The following is a 23,757-nucleotide window of genomic DNA, read 5'->3' as shown; positions in this document are numbered from 1 at the left end:
CTATAAGATGTGTTTGCGGCAAGTCTACATTGTGGAGATAAGATAACTAATGCAGTGATTGATATCCCAAAAGGGGAAGGAGTGGCAAATTCTAACATTATATGCCCTATATATGTCAAGAAATCAGCAGCAGGTAGCTACTAGATTTGCTATTAGAAGTACTTATCAGTACAGGATCATAGGAACACCATTTCCCAATAACAGGATCTGACACAGACCTACCCTCTGCCTCAAAAACTATTTTATACAGGCTTTTTATACAGGGAACATTTCTTGGTGAAAGACAATAGTGTTTAAAGCAAACTCCAAAGAGTAAATATTTTAATTTTCTTCAAGAATATTCTTAAATTCATAATACTTTAGTCACACTAACAAGTTGACATTTCCACAAAAATACTCATATAGCATCAGTATTCTTAAAGTATTCATATCCATAATTACCTCAATTAGGAAACTTAGCAATGACAGTCAACATATACAACATATGCTTTTTACTTCTGGTGAGATCAATTCAATGTCTAAAATAAATCAGGATGGATTAACATAAGAGCTGAATTGGCGTCCCTACCAAATTTCGCAATGAAAAAGCAAACAGTCCTGTGTGACTGGCAAGTTACACAAACAATGTAAGACAAATCCAACTAGAAATTGGAAGCTGCCATTTCATATACACAAAATACACGTGAAACAGCAAAGTAAACATGTTTCTTAAAGGAGGGGCTGCTATCTCAACACCCCCAGAGCATCAGAGATGTCACTGAGTCAGCCAACATCACATCTACAATCTCTTGAAATACATCAGATAGCCATCTGGTGCTTTTTATGAAGCAACATGCTTGAAACCAAGGGGCCAACACTGGTTACAGGAAGCAAAAATGTCTAACACCTCTGTTTTTAAAAATTGCTGACATTTCAAAATATGAATTGTTGAAACTCAAGTTTCTCATCCCCAAAGAAGCTGATCATGGTGTGTTAGAATGCCTTCTCTATCTCTGATTTGCAGACACTACTATGAAAGGAAAATACTTCTGATTAAAACTAGCTGACTTGCAACTGTGCATGTAAAGTCTACTACAGGGAGCAGGGCCTAGCATGATCCTGAAACTTTTGAGATAAAAATAAATTGGCATTAAAGCACTCAGTTATTCTCAATGAAAAGACTGACTATACCTTCCAGGACACAGAAATAAGATTTCTTGGTAATGGAAAAAAATTTTTCTTTCCTTCATTATCTATACACTACCCAAATAACCTTCCTTTTTAACCTAAGACTCACAAATTTATATCAATATTTGAGTTATTCAATTTAGTACCAACGGGTATGTCCAGTTGATGCATTTGCAGATGCAAAGTATCGCTTTGCATCTAGATGCACAGGCCCTTACTTTCACGACGCTTAAAGAGCTTTATAGACATTTTCTCTCGTGTCTTAAGTAGGTCAAGAGGATATGAAGGGAAACAGGGAACTGACTGCTCACCACGGGCCACTAGCCCTGCCACACTGCCACAAGGCTGAGGGGTTCATTTACACCCCACTCAGGTGTGAGAAAACTGAGGCGGGGCAAAGGTAAATGATTTCTCTTAAGCTGAGTCATGCAGCTTTTTACGTATACAAGATCCAAATTAATGGTAAGATAATTAATTGTTAATCCTAAAACTACTTAGTGCAAGTGTGGATTCCTCCTTTAAAGCTGCTTAACTTCGCCTCCGCCCTCTGTCTCTCGTCTCTCGTCTCTGGTGAGAGCACACACGGTGCACAGAACCTGAATCAACGGTCCCCGAGGGTGGCGAGCAGCCCCCGAGGAGCAGACGTAGTTGTTTGGACTGTTTGGGAACTGAACAAAGGCATCAAACCTACAAAACACAGTTTTTAAAGGAGATGGAAGTGACGCACAGCAGGACGCAGGAAATACTGGTTTTTAGTCTTTTTCCCATTTTAGGCACATTGCTAATTGGGAAGATTTTTTTTTTTTTTCTTCTTAAAGTGAGTTCTGCAATATAAAAATATGGATGTTAAATATATGTGCTTAAGTGGGAATCCAAATTGGACCCAAGCTTTACTAAAATGAAAGTCTTCGCTATGATGCCTAGAAAGAAACATTGTATCCTATCTGTCCTAAAAGGCAAATGCTGAGCAGACATTCTACTCGTAAATAATAGCAATCTGTGGACAGACAGGAAGGGAAACTGGGGGATCCTAATCAAGAGAAGATGTCACCATGGCCTCTGCTGCCTTTATAACCTAAAGTGGTCTTAAACGTGTTCCTGCAACACTGTGAGGTTCTGAAATTCACAAACGTATCCTGATCAAGCTCCTGACCTGGACCCCTCGGGGAGAAACGTACGTGGGCTCAATGCAGCAATACGTGGACATGCTCAGTTTACTCCATTCAGAAGTCAGCCTTGAAGGCACCATGGCCATTCAGAGACACGTTACTCTAAGAGATCAGAGCTCTGAAGGAGCCGTGGCTACTGTGGGTGTGATGCGGCCAGTGCTGTCATTCGACACCACCACCCGTCCCAGGTGTCAGAGGCCTGGGGCACTCAACGGAGTGCCACCTCCCACGCCATCATTCACATGCATACACACGCACGCTCTACTCATCCGAAAATCTCTGTTGGGCTTTGTCGTAAGAAACCCCTTCGTTTACAGAGAGGGACACAGAAGCTCAAAGAAACTCAGTGTCTTGGCAAAGGCATCCACTTGGTAAGTCACAGATCTGGCAACATGAGGATCCTGCCAACACTTTACTGCGTCGTGGTGACGTAAAAGTTCGAAAAGACACTACTGAAAAAATTAAGGATATTTAACAATGCCTATGTATTCAAATATAGAAAGGACCTCTATGTAAACATCTCAAGTAAAGAGCATCCTGGTTAAACTGACAATGACTAGACCCTTGATGCTGAATCTTTCTGAGACACAAGGTTTCTGTTCCCAAACATGGATTCTATTAAAAGCAGGTGCAGGAGGGCAGAACACAGAGCCATGGAAATCACACTATAATGACATATGCTTAAATGGGACTTATAAACCCAATTTGTCAAAAAACCAGGTCCATTTGCAACTCAGAGTACAAAGAAGAGGATGATTATTTCTCCCTATACTAATTATTTAAGTTCAATTAGATATAGTACGGAAAATACATTTAATAAAGAGATTTTATAGTTTTAAGTTTGAGCAAGTGTTTTCCAGTCTGATTAGTCATCAGAGATATCACACACAGCACGTTCCCTTATAAGGGAAAATACTGGTGTCAACGCGAGGGTGCCTGGAAAGCACCCCGGAAGCAGGCTGAAGCTTCATGCAATAAACAGCCATGGCTAGTGTTTACTCAGGACCACGTTCTAGGTGAACTCCATCTAATTGGGGCCGTGTAATAAACGGTCCTGTGATGCTTAAACAGGTGGTTTTCTGAGCACTATCCTTTTAAGTTTTTCAGCAGTAAATAGAAAACAAAATTAAATTATATGTTATTTAACATAATTTTATAAATTTTAAATGTTCAGATTTTTGGTTTACATTTGCTTTCTTGTTTAGAAAGTTTAGAGAATGAAATTGATTCAACGTCATTTTCCAAACCCCAAAGTGAAAGCAGTTCTGAAATCCAAATTCACCGCGATGACATCCCCCGACTCTAGAAAATGAGAATGTACATCATGCGACTTTACACAGTGGATGGATACAAAGTCCTCTTTTTTCTTTCTGCTAGGTTAATCTAAAGTTAGAGGCTGAGTTCTTGAGAACAATTTCCCTCTCACTCCTAGGTAATGATTTACTTGATATTAACCAAAATCAATTTTGAGAAACTGTTCCCAAGGATCTTGGAATAAATTCTAGAATTGCATCTATGAATATGCTCTAAGAGAAGCAAAATATTCATGGAAGCATAAAACAATTTTACCTTTAAATAAAAATACTTTATTCATTCCTGACAGATTATCAAAATGTACATTGTTAACCAAGTAAAAATGTTATTTTGAAATAGCTGACTAGGGCATATTTGGAGGATTTTTGGTTAATTTCAAAAGAGTGAAAACCACTTTCAATCTCCCTTTCCACACATTCCTAATAACCTTGCACTATACCTGCTTAAAATTGAATATATAAACAATTAGATGGGCCCCAGTTCATTACAGAATGCACATTTTCGTTAACACTTAGAATGAATGAAAGTTATTACATTTGAGTTACCTTCCTTTGCCAAAAACCTTCAGACTTACCCCTCTTTATAATTTGTGTAACTCTATAAATTACACGTAGAATATAGCACATGACTTGGATTAATCTAAACACACACACACACACAGACACACACACACAATAAAGTGCAACACAACAGAACAAGTCTGCGACATTCACGCTCTCAGACTCCCCCAGAAGGCTCTTCTGAGCGAATGGAAACAATGTTGTTCTTGAGTGCGGGAACACTAAACCCAACAGACTAGGTTATTTTTTCCTCACAGGTATTTATATTGAAAATCCTATTTGTTTTACTTTCCCTGTGGCTTCTGTCTCTCATTTTCAATGAGAGTTTCGAAGCTGTGATTCTCTTCAAACCTGGAGAACAACCAACTCCTTAGAGCAACATAGTGCTTTCAAGGTGCTCAAACGTTCCTGAGCACCCTGTACTGTAAAGGAGGTTCCCACTGACACTGTCTGTAACCAGGAAAATTACAGCCATTTTAATAAAAGCAAGCATTCCACTAACTGGGCAGCAAATGCTTCATGGACTTTTGACACCAGCCACCAAACATTTCTATTCTACAGGCAAGTACCAAACTAGCCCTAAAATGTCAAAAGGTTTTGGTTGCATGTTGTTTTGATACTAAATTATGTCACTAAGAAATGGTTTTGTTCCTGAGATGAGCACAATAAAATTAAACGAGTTCCCTCTACAGCTGCCAGTGGGATACTCTGTTCCTTATTTCCACCCTCATTATCTGCATAAAGAATCACGTCTGAAATGTCAGTCTTCTCCATGGCGCCATTTCTGTGACTCGTCTTGCCGAACGTCTGGTCTAATTTGGTTTCTCATGCCACCTAAGACGTTTGATGTTGCTTCTGTGGCAACGATCAGAGGTTTCACCACGGCTGGAGGGATCTGGCGCAGGACTTCACCCACGGCGCCAGTCACCCCCCTGCTCTCGTGTTCCCGGGCTGCGGTTTCGTAAATGGTCTGAGCCGTGTCTGCAATTCCCTGAGAGGGGGGAGGGGAGAGAAGGGGAGTAAATCTCTGGTCAGAAAACTCTCTAAATTATCTCATAATACACACTTTAGTAGAGTTAATCAGCAGCAGGTTTGTAACTAGACAAAAACCAAAACAAAACAGAACCTGTACTTTTGAGATAAGCCAGGATAATTATTTTTATGACAATTCTGATTATAAGGGAAAGTAAGATGCAATTATTATGATTTAGCATTTTGTTGTGACAGTTGTGTAAACTACAATTGTAAACTACAATTTCACATGGGGAAGCTTACAGAAATAGTTAATAATCCAAGAGCAGCTTTTCTGACACTAGTCATCACTCTAGTTAAATCAAACTTAGCAAACAAAGCTTCTTGAATAAATATAATCACTAAATGAATACGGTGACAGCTCCTTCGATTCAACTGTAACAAAAAAACCTAATTTGACTAAGCTCCAGAAAATAATTTAATTTGTTTTAAATTACTGGCTATGTACTAGAAGAGGTAACTGTGGAACATTCAATTAAGATAAAAGGCTAAATAGAACATTTTACTGGATTAAACAGAAAATTCTGAGAACATAAAGCAGGAACATGTTTAATAATTAGAAACAAAGCTTCTGTAGCATTTTTCATCTTTCTTATAACTGTGTAACAATAAAATAATCATGATTGCTGAGCTTTAGAGCTGAATATGTAAATGAGTAGGTCAAGCCAGAGTGGTAAAATGTCACACATGACTTTCAAATCTCCACCATTTGTCTAATTCAAAATCCCTTAGGGGCCACGAGGCACTGTTCCACTGTGACCATTTCAGTGACGGGCATGACGAGAGGAACTCTGGGCTCTCCAGGGAAATCAAGGAGCTTTGTTCTAGTCCAAAGTCTAGCCCTCACTTTGACAACCTGATAGGAGTATCATTTTTACACAGCACAGCAGGCAAAAAACATGTAATACCGTGGCGGGGAGGGGGTTACAGAAGAACTAAAAAAAAAATGTAAGTGCTATTTTTAAAACTATCTACAGAATAACAGCCGATAAGTAAAACCGTCACTACAATGAAGAAGATGCTTACAATTTATTCATTTGCCCATATCCTCCTCCTGCCTGCTCCCAGCTCCCCTCCCTAACCCACAAACAATAGATACAATTAGTGTATCATAACGTGACGATTAACACCACCAAGCAAATTCAAACCTCAGCTCCATCACTTAGCTGTGTGACCTTACACAAGTACTTTAAGAGGGGAATGAAAATGCTGTAGGGATTGTTAGAGTTAAATGAAATAATGCACCTAAAGAGCCCGGTACAACTCAGCAGGTACTAAGTGCACACTGAATAGCTCCTAGATAAACTTCTACTTCCCTCACCACTGCTCCCCAACCACCACGAGACCTGATCATGCAGAGCGGGGCTCGGCAAACTGTCCCTGCAAAGGGCCAGGTGGTAAGTATTTGCGGGCCACGCAGTCTCTGTCATATATTCTTCTTCTTCCTTCTTGTTTTCTTCTTTTTACAATCCTTTAAGACTGTAAAAATCATTCTTACTAGAAGGTCCATATAAAAACAGGCATGGGCCAGATCTGACCTGAGACCTATCATTTGCCAACCCCTGATCTTGTGAAGCACATGGGATGTTTCCTCTTGATCTTTGAGTTACCAACATATAATAGGAAAAGAGATAGTATTTATCACCACTTAGGAACGTCTATTTTAAAAGTTTTCTAATACAGAATTCAGACTCCGTCTAATCAAGCACACCTACCACATCAAATCATGCTCACCTTCCTTCCTCCCTTCTTCACACAGATGGTTTTAGAGAACTAAACATTAGACCCAAATACCTGGGCTCCGATCCAGGCTCCACTACCATCTCACCACGGTACAGTGGGGAAGCCATTCTTGCTGACCCCGTTTCCCCATCTCTAAGTCAGGAAAACCACCTATCTTTTAAGGGTTACTATACTCTTGGCACAGAGTAAGCACACAAATACTTTTATTTAAATGAGCATAGATTAAATTAGGGAAGCATTTTGTGAACTGCAAAGTGCTATGTACCCAAGTGCTATTATATCCTACTGCAAACTGGCCCTGCTACGCCTTGAAGCTCAGGATCATTTTTACAAACCTGATTTCTAACATGTCTGCTGATTTCTGGCCCAATCCTGACATCTATAGGAATAGGTCTGACTGGTAATTATCTCTCTTTATTCTCCCGACTAAATCTCTTTTTAAGAGAGGTGATCCGTGGTCTTGCCTTTATTTATCCACTAACATATTCCTTGGGGGCCTCACTTCAGTCTTCTTCCCACCATTTGGGACCACGTGGGCTTCTTTTGTCACGTAAGAGACTGTCCTAACACACTTCTGCCTGTCAGAATATGACAGGGAAAAAGATCATAAATGAAATCTTAATACACAAATCATAAGTAAAATGACCTCAAACTTCATGCCCTATGTCAAAAAAAAAAAAAAAAAAGATTAAGACAAGGAATGCTAAAAAAAGGAAAAAAAACTAATACTAAACTTTCTTTGGGTTATTTGTATGGAAATATGTTAATATAAATGTTTCAGACATTACATGAAATTGCTAAAAATCTTATATGTTCTGGTATAATGTTATAAGTCATAATTCTAGTTATTATTTTAAAATGTATAACTCAGAAATAACTAAATTTCCTCGTCAATTGCATTATTATGAACTTTCATCAAATCTTTAACCGTGGTCATTTTTAAGTCTTTTGTCATTTATAGACAGTTCTGGGTGTACTCTGATGCTTTTGCAAAAATGTTCCTATAAAAGGGTTTCATCTTCAAGGAATTCATGGAAAAGACTCTGACAAGTACACGTTTCTGGTAACTGACTATACTGCTGAACTGAATGAATAAGTATTCTCAGAACTCTAATGGAAAACTGATGAATTCACAAAAGTGCTAACAAAAGATCAAGATGAAAAACAAATTAATTACATGGGACTGAGTGAACTGATGAGGATGATTATAATTTTTGTGACTTTCTGTTTGAATAAGAAAAAAAAAGAAAAAAAAAAAAGACAAGGAATGCTCCTGTCAACACCCATAAAGAACCAGGATTCACTGGTGCAACTAAATTACAACTTGTTAATGCTTAATAAGTGTTAAGATTGAAATAGTTACAAATCACCAATTCCACCCTTAACAACTTCTTGCACATACAAACAAAGGGGCACTTACATGAACATTCCAATAGCTGTATTTCAGGGAAAAAAATGGAACCTGGGACTTCCCTGGTGGCGCAGTGGTTAAGAATCCGCCTGCCAATGCAGGGGACATGGGTTCGATCCCTGGTCCAGGAAGATCCCACATGTCATGGAGCAACTAAGCCTGTGCGCCGCAACTACTGAGCCCACACACCTTAACTACTGAAGCCCGCACACCTAGAACCCGTGCTCTGCAACAAGAGAAGCCACTGCAGTGAGAAGCCCGCGCACCGCAACGAGGAGTAGCCTCCACTCGCCGCAACTAGAGAAAGCCCGCACGTAGCAACGAAGACCCAACGCAGCCAACAATAAATAAATAAATTAATTTTTTAAAAAAGGAAACCAATAGGAAGATAAATAAATTATGCTATATTCATACAGAGAAATACTATAAAAGTTTAAATTAGATCTACATATATCAACATGGATATATTTTGAAAGACAAAAGTTACAGAATGGTACAGATGATACCATTTACGTTAACTTTTAAAATATAAGCAATTAAGTATTTGCTTATGAATACATACTTATATGAAACTATAAGAAACATGCACAGAAAAAATATGTACCATCTTCAGGATAGTGAAGGCATGGGAATGAAGTCAGCATTTGTGATTAACCCGAAAAATTTTATTTTTTAAATAAATCTGCGGAAAATACAGCAAAATATAAACATATGTTAAGTCCACTGGTGAGTCCATGGCGTGTTTCTACTACTCCTTGTTTGCTTCTGTATGTAAAGAGATCAGTCTTCCCACTAGATCGCTACTCTTCTCGTGAGCCTGCAGGTCAGGTCAGGACACACAGCCTCCTCTCTTACCTCACGCAGATATCTGCACTCACCAGCGACAGAACAGTCCCAAATCCACCCCAGGGGTTTCTTTGGAACAAAGCCCAAGCGCCGATGCTCTTTAGATGAACGTCAGGAAAGCACGCAAACTGCTTCTGGCCTGTCCCCTCAGGTGCCCACTCACCTCCTTCACGACGCTGTAGGCCTTGGCCACACCTTCCCTCAGGTCCACTGGCTGGTGGGCTAAGCGGTGATGAGGGAACCTTTTGATCTTCTTGGGTTCGATAGAAAGGGTACCAGGAGACACCATGTCATAAGCAGTCTCTGCCGCCGCCTGGATCATTTTATCAGAGAGTGAAAAGTGAATCAGAAAACAAAAAAGTGCATCGGAAGAAAGTCTGGAGGGTTCAACTCCAACAGTGCACTTCCTACGGGGCGAGGGGAAGAGCAGAGGGACGCAGGCACCCTCAGACCGGCTCTTCTGCAGCACGTGAATGCTTTACAGCAAGAACGTATCACTTTTATAACAAGAACGTTAAAGTGTACATTAATAACTCATATCTGGATTGAGCTGGATTTTTCGGCCCCTCCTCTGCCTTCTGAGAACGCTCTCCGTGTTACCAGGTTAGCCAAGAACGCACGGTCTGTGAACAACTGGATACGGCCAAACGGAGCTTAATACTTAACATAACAAACCTTAATACGACTACTATCAGATCTCTAATGCCTGCTTTACATTCAGCTATGATCTTTTCACATAAATGTGGTGAAATAAATCCTTGGCTAACTTAATAGTTATAATTTACCTGAAAGAGGCAAACAAATTTGACACTGTAGTCCACTGCTTTATTATTTAACTACTTATTTAACACTGGACAGCTAATCAAAAAAAAAAAAGTTAATGATATGAAATCACTGCAAATAAAATATTCTCACTCTTTTATATACTTTCACAGCACATTCTGAGAACAGAATAACCGAACTGCTTACAACAGCCCTTCCTCGTTGTATAGATCAAGCTGGTCTTTGAAAAGATACCTGTATGGTTTGAACCATTCTGTTCGTGAGTTCTAGAGCAGCCATCGCTGTCGAGGTGCCAAAGGAGGCAGCGCCTCTCTGAAACCCTCTGACGATGCGGCCGCCCTTCCGGTACTGCTCAACTGGCAACCAGACCAAGTCCTTCAGGCCTTGCACTAGAACAGCAGCCAACACACAGAAATCAAGAGGCGTGCTGGAGCTTAGATCTCTGCTATCATTCCAACCCTCGGGTTTTTAACTCCTAAAATGGGAGGCAAAATTTTGTACGACTAACATGTAGGTTTTTCTAGAAAGACGATCCTCACGTAGATTCTCAAAGGCATCCATAACCCCAAAAGAGTTAAGAATCACTGATCGGGCAAAATAAATTATCTTCTAATTAAAAAAGAACACTCACCTAATTGCACTAGTGAATGCATAGGCCCAACGCCTCCCAGAATTCCTGGCAGCTGGTTCTTCTTAATGTCAGTAAGCCATTCAGTGATTGCATATGAGAATAATTTGTCAACACCTAGCAAACTAGAGTAAATGACTGTAAGTATATAGGAAGGAAAATGAAATTTATAGGTTTAGACAAGTTTGGGGATTTTTTTTTTTTTACTTAAGACAAAAAAAGAGGGCTTCCCTGGTGGCACAGTGGTTAAGAATCCGCCTGCCAATGCAAGCAAGGGTCACGGGTTCCAGCCCTGGTCCGGGAAGATCCCACATGCCGCGGAGCAATGAAGCCCACACGCCACAACTACTGACCCTCCGCTCTAGAGCCCGTGAGTCACAACTACTGAAGCCCGTGCACCTAGAGCCCGTGCTCCTCAACAAGAGAAGCCACCGCAATGAGAAGCCCGCGCACCGCAACAAAGAGTAGCCCCCGCACACCACAGCTAAAGAAAGCCCGTGTGCAGCAACAAAGACCCAACGCAGCCAAAAATAAATAAATAGATAAGTAAATAAGTTTATTAAAAAAAAAGACAAAAAAGAAAATGTACAAATTGTAAAGACAAAATTTTACAGATTTTCAATTTAAGTATATACATACATCCATGTATACACATACATTTAACCCAACTGTAATGCTAATAATTTCTATATAAGGCTTAGGTAGTATATATAAGTGTGCTTTTCCACTGTTCTAACTTCTTCAACATCTAAAGCTCTGGCATAGGGTTAACTCAGTGTCTATAAATTGCCAGACAGTTCTTAGCTACTAAGAACCATTACCTTGTGAATTTCCAGTCTTTTCACTAAATAGGCTAATTTATAACTTTGGGAAATTATTTTAAAAAATCCTAACTATAGCTGTTTTTTGAAAAATACTACTCTCTTCAAACTACTTCTATTCTCTCAGAATAAAAATTAGCCCCTAGCCAGTAAAAATCCTCTAAAAATGAGCTCTCTGCAAACAACACTGTAAAATAATTAAATTATGTACGCTAGCTAAGAAAACTCAATTTTTAGTTTGTTGTAAACTAACTTTAGTAACTACATCTTAAAGTCTCATGTAATAAATCAACTTACCCATGCCGATAGAAAAGTCTCTTCAGCTTTAGTTCAGAGCAGTTTAACTGGGCCAGACCAATCAAAATCCCAGCTAATGTACCCTTTAAAATTAAAAAAAAAAAAAAAAAAATCACTATTAAAGGTAAAACACCTAAAATACTTAACAGCAAAAAAGTACATGTATTTTATATGACCCAATTTATATCAAATTTTACTCATGGGCTCTTAAGTAAAATTACACTTAATTTACTTTAAAAACAGAATTAAATTTTAAAATCTTGCACTGCATTTCAAATATACAAGCTATAATGGAAAAAAGTTGTTAAAAAAATTGAGTCCACTAGAAAAACAAATGAGATAATTTTGTAGAGTACATTTGTGCAAAGTTTCCAGACCTGATCCATTGATACGTGTTTGCCATGATAATCAAGTCGAATAGGAACTTCTGATGTGAATCTAAATTCTCTGAAGGTAAAGAAAGAAGGGGAGTTATTTATGTTCAAAATTACTAAGAGCTGAAATTAGATATAAATGAATTTGTTCAATTGGAGGATAAAAACAAAACCACAAAATAAATAATGTGAATATATTAACGCCTAAATAAAAGAGAATGTCTTTTAGCTCTACCTTTTCTTAACGCAATGTAACAACTAAACAGATGTTAATCATCTTATAAATCTTATTTATTTCATTATATATTAAATTTCTCACAAAAACCTTTTCCTGGTTTACTAAACAATGTTTATCTTAGGAAAATTTATTCTGGCACATATTCAATTCATACAGAGAACGAACTAATAAAAACAACTTTCAAGATTAAGTCAAATAACATAATCATTACCAAAAAGTAAAACAGGGCTACGGTATTCATTTTAGCTCTGTGATAAAGCAGAAAGATCCAGAAGACCTAGACATGAACCCTAGTTTTATCAGTTACATGGGATGCAGTCGAGGCAAGTAACTTAAACTCTCTGAGCCTAAATGTCTTCATCAGTAAATTTTTAAATGCCATCTACATTGGTGAATTTTAGTGGACAGTCATGAAATTAACGCTTGCAAATAGGATACTGACACACAAATATTGGGAATTCTGAATGAAATTATAATTATACATTGATGGTACACATCAAACAAAAGCAGTTGTCTTCCAAAAGTTGGACTGTAAATTGGAAGCTGAAACACATTTTTACTACAGAATTAATGGTGGTGGTTATATACTAAGTCATCCCAAGTCATCCTACAAAAGTCCATTTAACCTACAGTAAAATGGAAATGCTGTATTTATATCAATCAGTACAAGAAGTCTGGGATCCCAAGTCATCCCTCATCTTCCAAACACTCATCTGCACTGGGCTCTCTGGGCGACAGCCCCTCGACACCTGCCTCCTCCATTCTCACTCTTTCCTCCATGGCATGTACGCCTGCCTCCTCCATTCTCACTCTTTCCTCCATGGCATGTACGTAGTAGGCCAAATCATACATTTTTATTATCTATAAGCTCAATTAAATAGGGATTTTTCTCTACTTTGTTCACCTAGAACAAAATCTGACATATTTATAATAAATGTTCAATAAATATCTGTGGGATGAATAAATGTCTGCAGGAGAGGGGACTAGTATGCCATTACTTGGAAAACGCACTGGATTTGGGATTCAGAAGACCTCTGTTCTAGTCCTGGCTTGGCCACTAACTAACTGTGTGGCCTTGAGCAAGTCATCTCTCCTCTCTGTGCATTAACTTCTTCATCTGTAAAGTGAGTAATTTGAACTATATCACCAAGTACCACCCCAGGGTCCTAGATACACTAGGAGCTTTTGAGAGTAGAAACAGAAATCCACAAGCTATTTTAAGTAGTCTAAATGGAAAAAAACAAATATTTACCTACGTAAGTGAGGTTACACACACAGTCTGACTAAAAAGTGTCAAATTTCTGTGCTCAGGCCAGAATTATAACAATTCAATTTCTTTTATACTGATTATCCAGTGTTCACAAAAACCAAATTGGCAGCTTATATGAAATGAGAATTCAAATTATTACTTAAGACACACAATGTTTTTGGTAGAAAAAAAATTTTAAATAAAAAAAGAAATGTAGGAAAATAATAAAAGAGATTCTTCTTTTGTGGTAGAAAAGTTTAGAACCACCAGAGATCCTCTCTCCCAGGATCTTACCAATTCTCACATTCTATTTTCTAACTATTTTCATCAATATATAAGATATTTAAAACATGAAAACACATTAAAACAGTTATACTGCCTACTTTGGGCCATATTCTAAACTCAGAACTTAGAAAGACAGAACTTGGGGACCACTGATGTCAACAAGAGAGGACTATAGAAAACCAGGGAAAGGAGCTAACTGTCCCTCACAACACAGGTGGTTTCGATCTTCAACCTCTCTCCTTCCAATAGAGCCAAGGCTCCATCCCTACCATCAAGGGCTGGGAAAGAAAGAAGATGGGAAGAATGAATGCATCTGGAAACGAGGATAAACTCCAATGTACAACCAGCTAGTTTTTGGCTGTAGTCAACAGGGACATGGGTTTCCTGATGATTCCAACCCAGCCAGTTAGCGGCGGGTCAGGAAGGACACAACAGTGACAGAGAAGGGCAGAGAAAGCAGACAGAAAGTCCCCATAAGGGAAAAGGGAGGAATGCTGAAGGTGAGGTGTGTGAGGGAAAAGGACAGCATCACGTTCAAGGACACACAAACAGGCCATAATAAGTGACTGGAAAGCGAGGGACAGGTGGAGGAAAAAAGAAGGAAGAATCTAAAGGGAAGAGAAAATTCCTGCTACACAATCAATCGGAGGATGAATCCTGAGCCAGGGTTATGAGAGTAACCCTGTAAATGAGAGGTGCGAGTAGGTGGGGCCCGCATATAAGTAAATACACCGGGTGAGTATTTGCCAGCGCACAGAAACGCTGATGCGACCTCATGATTTCTGGCACCCAAACATATTAAAGAACAACCGTCATACTCTAAAATAACTTCATTTGTTATCAAAATTAAATGATTTACCTAAAAAACACAGGCTGATCACTAAACGACGCTTCTTCAGCAGAGAAGTCCTTCTCTTCTTCCCCATTGACCACTTGCACTGAATTGGCACTGCCATTTGGGGAAGGCTGCTTTGGCCCAGGGAAAGAAATAACTAGATTTGGCTCCTTTGAGGTGCTTAAATGCCTTGGCAAACTGCAGGTGACATCAGCTCCAGGAGACTTTTTAACTGAAAGTGCACATTTGAAAAATGAGATATACTTCTTTAAAGCAACAATTTAAATCAATCTACACTTAACTTGTTTTGCCACATTTCATTTAATAAATACAACTACTGCTAGAGAAATCTTTCACCTTTTAAATTATTACAGTAGTCCCTCCTTATCTTCAGTTTCACTTTCCAAGATCAACTGCGGTCCAAAAATATGAAATGGAAAATTCCAGAAATAAACAATTCCTAAGTTTTAAACTGCACACCATTCTGAGTAGCATGATGAAATCTTGCATCGTCATACTCTATCCCACCGGAATGTGAATCATCCCTTTGTCCAGCATATCCCACCAGTGAGTCACTGAGTGGCCGTCTCAGTTATCAGGTCGACTGTTCGGGTATTGCAGTGTTTGTGTTAAGTAACCCTTATTTTATTAATAATGGCCCCAAAGTACAAGAACAGCGATGTTGGCAATTCGGATACACCAAAGAGAAGCCTCAGCATGCTTCCTCTAAGTGAAAAGGTGAAAGCTCTTGACTTAATGGGGAAAAAAAAAATTGTATGCTCAGGCCGCTAAGATCTACAGTAAGAACAAATCTGTAAAATTGTGATGAAGGAAGAAGAAATTCGCGCTCATTTTGCTGTCGTACCTGAAAGGTTACAGCCACAGTGCATGATACGTGCTTAGTTAAGATGCAAAAGGCATTAAATTTGTACAAGATATTTTGAGAGAGAGAAAGATCATGCTCACCTAACTTTTATTACAGTATATTGTTATAATTGTTTTATTTTATTACTAGTTACTGTTGTTAATCTCTTACTGCGCCTAATTTATAAATTAAACTTTATCATAGGCATGTACGTATAGAAAGAAAAAACTTAGTATATTTAGGGTTTGGTACTATCTGCAGTTTCAGGCAGCCACTGGGGGTCTTGGAAGGTACTTCTGGAGGATAAGGGGGGACTCCTGTACTTTTACATAAACTACATTTGTACAACTTAACAAAAATGAGCACAGAACACATTTATATAAATGAGAATAAAGATTTGTAAGTACATTCTCAAAAAGGCCTCATAACAATCAAAATCAATCCAAGTACTTGTTATAGACTTTTTCAAACTCTACATATTTAATACCTTCTGGATCTGGAGCCATGAGAAGCTCTACTTCTGTAGAAACACTTGTGAAGAAATCCTTCAGGAAGAACAAGGCATCCTAAAATTCAGAGATGTAATTATAACTAAAAGGGTTCTAAAACTATGAAACGAAGTGTCTTGAAGTCTTATATTTCACTCATTGTTCATATACAGCTATAATTTATTCAGTCCCTACTCTGTGTCAAGCATTGTTCCTATTCTCAATCTCTCCCTCTCTCTCACACATACACGCACACACACACTTCCTTGCTAATTCTCACAACTCTGAGAAAATTAATTTATAGATGCAGAAATTAAGACAGATAAGTTAGAAATTAAACTGCTATTTCTAAATCAAAGTACATTTTGGTTTTCTTAGAAATATAGTAGTCTCATTCTTTTGGCATTAGTTCTCACTCTGAATTTGTAGCGGTGGTATTACTAAACAATAACAGCAGCTAGCATGTACTGGATACTCAGATGTGCCTTAAAAGTTCTTAATGTCTTATTTCTGCTTTTACCACTATGTTATATTGCCTTAAACATTTTCTTCATTAGACATGATATTCAAAATAAAAAATTGAAAATAAATAAAATCACCCAGTCAGTGTGGTCTCTTCTGAAATTCTATGGTATGGACCGTTCTTGGTGCTGTGTATGCAAGCCACATTTGCCCATTATTAGCAGCTTCATTAAGCCTTACTGAGACTGACAAATCCATTTTGGAGAATATGAAAATTAAATACCTGAGCCTGTTCTTTCTTACTCTTCCCTCCCATTTTAAAAAACTTAAATTAATATAAAACATTAATATTGTACCAAACCGCAATGTGAAAGTGAAATACAGGGTCACAATAAGTGGTAGCACACCAAGTGCCTGACTGGCAATTCCAAAGGATCCGATCTAGTACCGATGACACTCGTCAGAAGTATAAATGATGGAAGTTAGAAAGGTATTTTTCTAGATAACATGGCATATGGGAGACTGAGGGCTAGGACTGAAGAACAAACAGGCGGTTTCAACAGTATTAGAAATATTCTGGTTCTGCAGTTGGGGAGTAAGTTCATGAACCGTTCATTATATTACTATGCTTTACACATACGTATTTAAGTATATATTTGTATATTATTTACACTACCTACATTTATTATAAATCACTATATATGTGTATATTTACATATATCAAATATTACACGTTGACAGTTAATAGTATATAAAATGTTATCCTTTGGCCACCAGATGGCGATATTTTAATGCTATGAATGTTTTGCCTCCAAAAAAAAAACAAAGAGAAAATTCCAGGTATAAATGTGCTCTTATTTAAAAAACAAAAACAAAAAAGGGAAGACTAAAGAGACGGTGGTTTTTACACATTTTTACTACAAACAGACAAAGGGATACTAATCATCAGCTTTTCAAAATGTTCTCCAAATTTTTGATTTTGGTATTTATGCTGAACTCTTTACAACTCAATGAGACAAACAACCTAACTCTAAAACTAGAAAGACACAGGGACTTCCCTGGTGGTGCAGTGGTTAAGAATCTGCCTGCCAATGCAGGGGACACGAGTTGACCCCTGGTCCGGGAAGATCCCACGTGCCGCGGAGCAACTAAGCCGGTACGCCACAACTACTGAGCCTGCGCTCTAGAGCCCGCAAGCCACAAATGCTGAAGCCCGCGCGCCTAGAGCCCGTGCTCCGCAACAAGAGAAGCCACTGCAATGAGAAGCCCGCGCACGGCAACAAAGAGTAGCCCCCGCTCGCCGCAACTAGAAAGCCCACACGCAGCAACGAAGACCCAACGGAGCCAAAGATAAATAGATAAAAAATAAAATTTAAAAAAATCACTTAAAAAAAAAAAACTAGAAAGACACAGACACTTCAAAAAAGAAGATATACAAATGTCAAACAAGCTCACGAAAAGATGCTCAGCATCGTTAGTCATCAGGGAAATCCAAATTAAAACCAAAATGAACACCAAGTAAGACAGCTAAAATTAAAAAGACAACACCAAGTTTGGTCAGAGCATGAAGCAGCTGCTGCTCTCATCTGTTACTGATGGGAACCTACAGTGGTACAACCACTGTGGAAAACTATTCGGCAGCTTCTTATGATGGTAAACACACCACATCCGCTCTATGACCCAGACACGCGGTTTATAACTACCCAAGAAAACTGAAAACTTATGTCCATAAAAGACTTGTACACAAATTTCATAGCAGCTTTATTCATTAAGAGCCAAAACAAGAAATATTTGTCAAGCTCAAACTGTACACCTAAAATCTCTGCATTTTATTATATGCAAATAATACTTCAATAAAATCAATTTTTAAACTTTAAAAAATATGGTTTATTATTTATGTTAAACCTTCACTCTAAAATAGTTATTTCTAGCTTTAAGGTCCTATGGTAAAGGATATTAACGGTGCGATATGACTTAAGGTGTTGAAAGAAATGCTTTCAATGTCATGCTCAGGTGATGCTGAAAAAAATCACAAACATGCCAACTGGTACTGCTTCATCATTTCCAGCCTCAGCCAAGCACCTGTCCCACCCAATGGCCTCACATTGCATCTCACAACCTGAATTAGGCTCTCAACGCCTTTACAAAAATTCATAATTTTACATTCCTTAAGACCCAGCTTGATTGTCACCTCCTCCAGAAAGTCTTTACTGCTCACCCCTCATCTTCCAAACTCCCAGCCCGGCTTAGGAGCCCTCTTCTGGTGGGACACATCTTTAAGCCTATCTTCATCCCTGGGTGTTAAAGTCATTTGTCTTTTTGTCTCCCCACTAAACAGAGATCTCTGAGGATGGGATGTTTCTTCTTTGTATTCCCAGCATCCTACTTCAGACCTGGGACAAGGTTGGCATTCAGCAAATGATATGGAATTAACATATCTTCCCTACACAGATTTCCAGGCAGTTCAATACTAAAATGAACACCAGACCAGGAAATCCGGCCCCTTCAGATTTCGGATCTCAAATCGCCTAGTTACACAACCTCCATCATCTACTTAGCTCCCTACATGGCAATCACTCGATCTGCCTAGTGTCCTGCCTGCCCTACAGGTACGCTGCGCTTCACAAGCAACTGCACCGAGTTTCAACAGCAATGCAGCTAGCTTCTTAGAAACAAGAGAAAACAACACGTTGCTTTCACACTTACTGTCTATGATCCAGTGAAGATAAAGTCAGAGATATGCTTGGTAAGAAAAATATTACTCAAAGCATTCTCATTCATCAACTGATATGTTTTCAAAAGAAAAACTAAAGAACACAAATATTTGGCTTTCTATTCAGATGACCATTTGGTATGGTATGTCAATCTTAGAAGACGCAAACTAGAAAGGACTCTTTTGTATCATAATACTCCTAGTTAAGGCATATATATTTGTAGCATGGCTTTGTTTCCCTCGATCCCATATCTTGGGGAATTATTTCCCATTCCTCCTCAGTTTAGTCATAACATTTATTTCCGTGATTGTTTTTGCTAAGGTTAATATTTCTCCATTTTAAAATCATAATGCTTTATAGTTCTACAGAATAAATTAAGCTCAACATTAAAGAAAAGGTCTATTAAAGAAAACTGGGCTTGCTAAGTCTGGTAAAGTCATGCCGTAAAGATAAATCTCACTCAAATTCTTGCTCACACTGGTGATTTTCACAGATCAAATTTCCCATAAATACTTCGTCATATTCCTACTAGGCCAATATGGATAAATTAAATTAAAATATGGGTTTCAAAAGATATTCTTCTCATAATGAGAAAACATAAATCTAAAATACTCACTGGCAAGACTGACCCAGCTCAGAAGCTACAAATATTAACATAAAGTTGTGCTAAACTTCTGTGCTTCACAATACATTTTCTCTGAGATATGCCTATATTTTGTTTACAATATAAATATTATTTTAGATTATTCCTGATACATCTATTACTTATTTAAATAATGAATCGACATTATTCAATGTTATTTAATCAAACAAATAATACCACCCCACACATACTCTACTTCCAAATCTGAGCTCACACCAATATATAAGGTATAAGGGGAGGGTTTTGTTATTTCAAAAGCAGATTATTATAAAAACTCCATTTATTTTCTGTAGTTGTTATATGCTTCAGTTAATAATAAGAGCTAACACTTCTGATCATTAACAGTGTGTGCCAGGCACCAAGCTAAATGTTTTACATACACCAGTCTCCTTTAATCCTCATTTTTAACAAAATGACGCTACATGTACTATTACTTTTTCCATTTTATCAGTGAAGAAACTGAGGCTTGGGGAAATTAAGTCACCTACCAAAAGCCACACAGTTAGTAAAAGAGAACTGAGATTTAAGCCCAGGTCTGACTCTAAACCCACACTCTTCACTACACTGCACTACTACCAAGTATCACATCTTCACACACCGAACAAAGCCTGTAAAACACCAACCATGCTTTGAACAGCTCTCTGGGAAGGCAAAACCCAGGATCATTTGATAGGGTGCTTGCTAGAATATAGGAAAGTGGACTTCTTTACCTCTTTCCATAAATCTCTGCTTTGTTTGTGACCTGTTCAAGGGCCAATTTACTAATCTGTCATTGTGCCCAGGGCAGAAGGAATTCTCTTCCAGATGCTGTGATTACAATCCCCTATATCTTTCAACAGCATATATCGAGGAGTCCTTTCATCCTCTGAAAATACCTGTGTATCTGCATGAGGAGTACGTATGTAAAGATCAGAGAACGTGAGAAGCAGGTATTAAGCGCTATGTCACGTAGACAGTGAGTAGGAAACTGGAGGACAAAATCTAATAACGTTTATTCACTAATAATTCAGATTCCAAACAGCTAATGAATTTGCCCTATTCTTTACCAGCAGAAGTCTGTTTTAATTATGCAACTTCCATAAACGTTAAATCACAATAAACATAATTCTACTAAATTAAATCTCTCATCCTGAATGTGGGATATATATTTAATCGTAATTCCACGCATTATGCTTGTAATACAAACCTGGTCAATATTGAGGCGAAGTGGCATTAGTGACACTCTGAGGCAGCATTCCTGTGGTGACCTGCCAGACTCCGGGCGCACATGTAATGCTTTCACTGTCAGCTACAAGATGAGACAGACAAACACATTTTTTCCCTAGCGATAATATGACCTTGTTTTCATTAAAAAAAGAAAAGCAAAAACGAGGAAAAAAAATCCTATATCTAGTCCCTATATCAGAACAAAAAGTGGAACTGTTTACCCTCTTTCCTTAGAATCCTGAATCTAACTTTTTTGGGTCACACACTCTTTCAAGAATCTGATGAAAGATATGAATTCTCTTTAGAGGAAAAAACGCAAATGATAATGTTGTACTCGCACTCTCAAAGATGTCTGCTAAGCCCCAGAAGCTAATCCATAGACCCATATTCCAAAGACAACTTCTATGACGTTTTCTTCTGGAAGTCCTGAGCTGATCATTTCTATTCTAATAACATTTAAAAGTTAGAAATGTGGAATACTGCCAACAATTTCGTTTAAATATTTTGTGTTAAGTGTTTTGTTTTTTTGGCCATGCCACGTGGCTTGCGGGATCTTAGCTCCCCGACCAGGGATCGAACAGTGAGAGTCCTAACCACTGGACCGCCAGGGAATTCCTTGTGTAAGTGTTTTGTGTAGATCACTATGGACTTCTGGTTTTCCTCAGGTGTTGATATGTTGGCAATTATAGAAACAACATGCAAGATAATTTTTAAAACAAAACTTTAAGCCGCGTATTTAAAAGGGATTTTCATATAAAAATGAGGGAAAAAAATCCCATAATTTTCCCTAATCTAAAATAAATCTTCTGCAGTTAGATAAAATAAAAATACTTTTCTGAAATTAATACAACAACAAAATATATGAAGTTTTAAATCTTACCATGTTGGAATGAGCTTTTCGAGGCATTTCTTTACTGCAATACAGGTACAAAAACTTATTCATTTGTGATGTTGCCAGACGATCTCGAATTTCAAGATCCTGCACGATGAACACCTGCCGGGAGACCGGGTGCTCCAAGAGGCTAGACTCGCATTCTGGTTTGCATGGGGGGTAAACCTCGTGCTGAAACTTCACCTTTACAGAAGAGAAAGAACACGGGACAACCTCTACATTTTATTTAAATCAGATTTTCTCTTTAAAATGTAAAACATCACTCATTTTCTTTGAATTCTCAGCTTTTGATTCCACTTTCAGAGAACAGCATAACATTCCTACGTTTGTTCACGTATTTATTTATTAATCCACGTGTACAGGACCATACAAGGAAAAGCCTGACTGACATTTCTTATTTGACTTTGGTAAAATCCCTATCCCTTTCAAGCAAAACGCTCAACAGGCATAAGTCATAGAATTATTATCTTGCATACCTATGAAACCGCTTGGAGGCAAGGTTCAAGTTCCAAAAGGGCGCAAGGATACAATTAAGTATATGGAGCTGTCATCACTACACTATTTCTATGCTAAGCACCCTAATATTCGACCCTTGGCACAATCCCAGACAAGCTGACAGAATTAACTGCATCAGTGGCACTGGCAGCCTGGCCTGCTGGTCTCTAGATGCTCACAAAGGACCCGAGACCTGCGTGCTATCCAATGGCAGGCCTTCCCAGAGACATACCCCAGCGCAGTGGTTCCCCAAGCGCGGTCCTGGGTAAAGTGGTATCACAATCACCTGGGAACTCATTAAAAATGCAAATTCATGGGCCCTACCTCAGACCTACTGAATCAAAAACTCTGGGGCCCAGCAACCTGTGTTTTAACAAGCCCTCAAGGGGATTCTGATGCTTGTTCAACTCTGAGAGACACTGCTCTAGGGGTAGCCCGGGAAAACAAAAACAAAAACAAACACCCTGAATTTTCTCAGAATATTTGAGAAAGAAAAAGAGGCAAGAGTTTTTATACAAGACCCCTGCACTTTTCCACTTACGCCCCAAGACCACATGGGGGAGGGGACAGGGAGTAACCAAAGAATGCCCACTAATGCTCCCACTTCGGTGGATTTTTCCTTTCAAAATGTCACATTACCTTGCTTAACTGTATTTCCATTAAAAAGTCATGGTTTCTTCCTTTTCCCCCACATACCACATTACGTCCATGTCTTGCAGGTGTGTGAGAAGGTGAGCTGTGGGGACTACTATAAATGAAAAATAAAACCTTTTGTTAAAGGAATAGTCGAAGAAAGGCAATGAATGACACTAGAAAAAATAACAGGATGAAGAAAGAAAATAAGATGACAGAACTAGCAAAACACTGCCACAAACTGTATTGCTATAAATCAAAAGCGCATCTTTTATCCCTTGGAGACATTGAGAACATAAACGTTATTACTGCCGTTACAGCAATCATCTACTTGCTAAATATTTAAAACTACAGAAAACGTTAACTATGATGCTGGTGTGCATATCACAAGATAGACTTAGAAATGAGACCTCCCTGTAAGTTCCTTATTACTTCAGAAACCCCTGAGAGTCAGAGGACAAGTCCTAGAAATTCCAATTAACACGGAAAAGAATTATAGTAAAGTTTTAAGTTTTTTTAAAAGCACTTTTAAATAGAAAAAGTCATTACCATGCTGTGCCAAAGGCTCCCACCCCGTGAAGCCTCTCCTGACCCTCCCCACCCCACT

General features: G+C 38.4%; 1 protein-coding gene across 2 annotated transcripts in view; it reads right to left on the bottom strand.

The window, feature by feature from the left end:
* Positions 1 to 304: 304 nt before the first annotated feature.
* Positions 305 to 23,757, bottom strand: part of ATG2B (autophagy related 2B) — a 71,790-nt gene continuing 48,337 nt past the window's right edge. For both annotated transcript variants that reach the window (XM_068540932.1, XM_068540941.1), the window contains exons 32-42: positions 23,157 to 23,265; positions 22,011 to 22,205; positions 21,111 to 21,212; positions 16,105 to 16,183; positions 14,777 to 14,984; positions 12,149 to 12,218; positions 11,772 to 11,854; positions 10,657 to 10,778; positions 10,260 to 10,414; positions 9,406 to 9,555; positions 305 to 5,201 (exon numbers count right to left, since the gene is read on the bottom strand). In XM_068540932.1, the coding sequence (XP_068397033.1) occupies positions 4,971 to 5,201; positions 9,406 to 9,555; positions 10,260 to 10,414; positions 10,657 to 10,778; positions 11,772 to 11,854; positions 12,149 to 12,218; positions 14,777 to 14,984; positions 16,105 to 16,183; positions 21,111 to 21,212; positions 22,011 to 22,205; positions 23,157 to 23,265 (1,504 nt within the window). In that variant the 3' untranslated portion in view covers positions 305 to 4,970. The remainder of the gene's footprint in view (positions 5,202 to 9,405; positions 9,556 to 10,259; positions 10,415 to 10,656; positions 10,779 to 11,771; positions 11,855 to 12,148; positions 12,219 to 14,776; positions 14,985 to 16,104; positions 16,184 to 21,110; positions 21,213 to 22,010; positions 22,206 to 23,156; positions 23,266 to 23,757) is intronic.

The sequence above is a fragment of the Eschrichtius robustus genome, chromosome 1 (genome assembly GCF_028021215.1).
Source record: "Eschrichtius robustus isolate mEscRob2 chromosome 1, mEscRob2.pri, whole genome shotgun sequence".
NCBI classification, from domain to species: Eukaryota; Metazoa; Chordata; class Mammalia; order Artiodactyla; family Eschrichtiidae; genus Eschrichtius; species Eschrichtius robustus.
The sequence above is the reverse complement of the archived record's forward strand: the minus strand, read 5'-3'. Positions and strand labels throughout refer to the sequence as shown.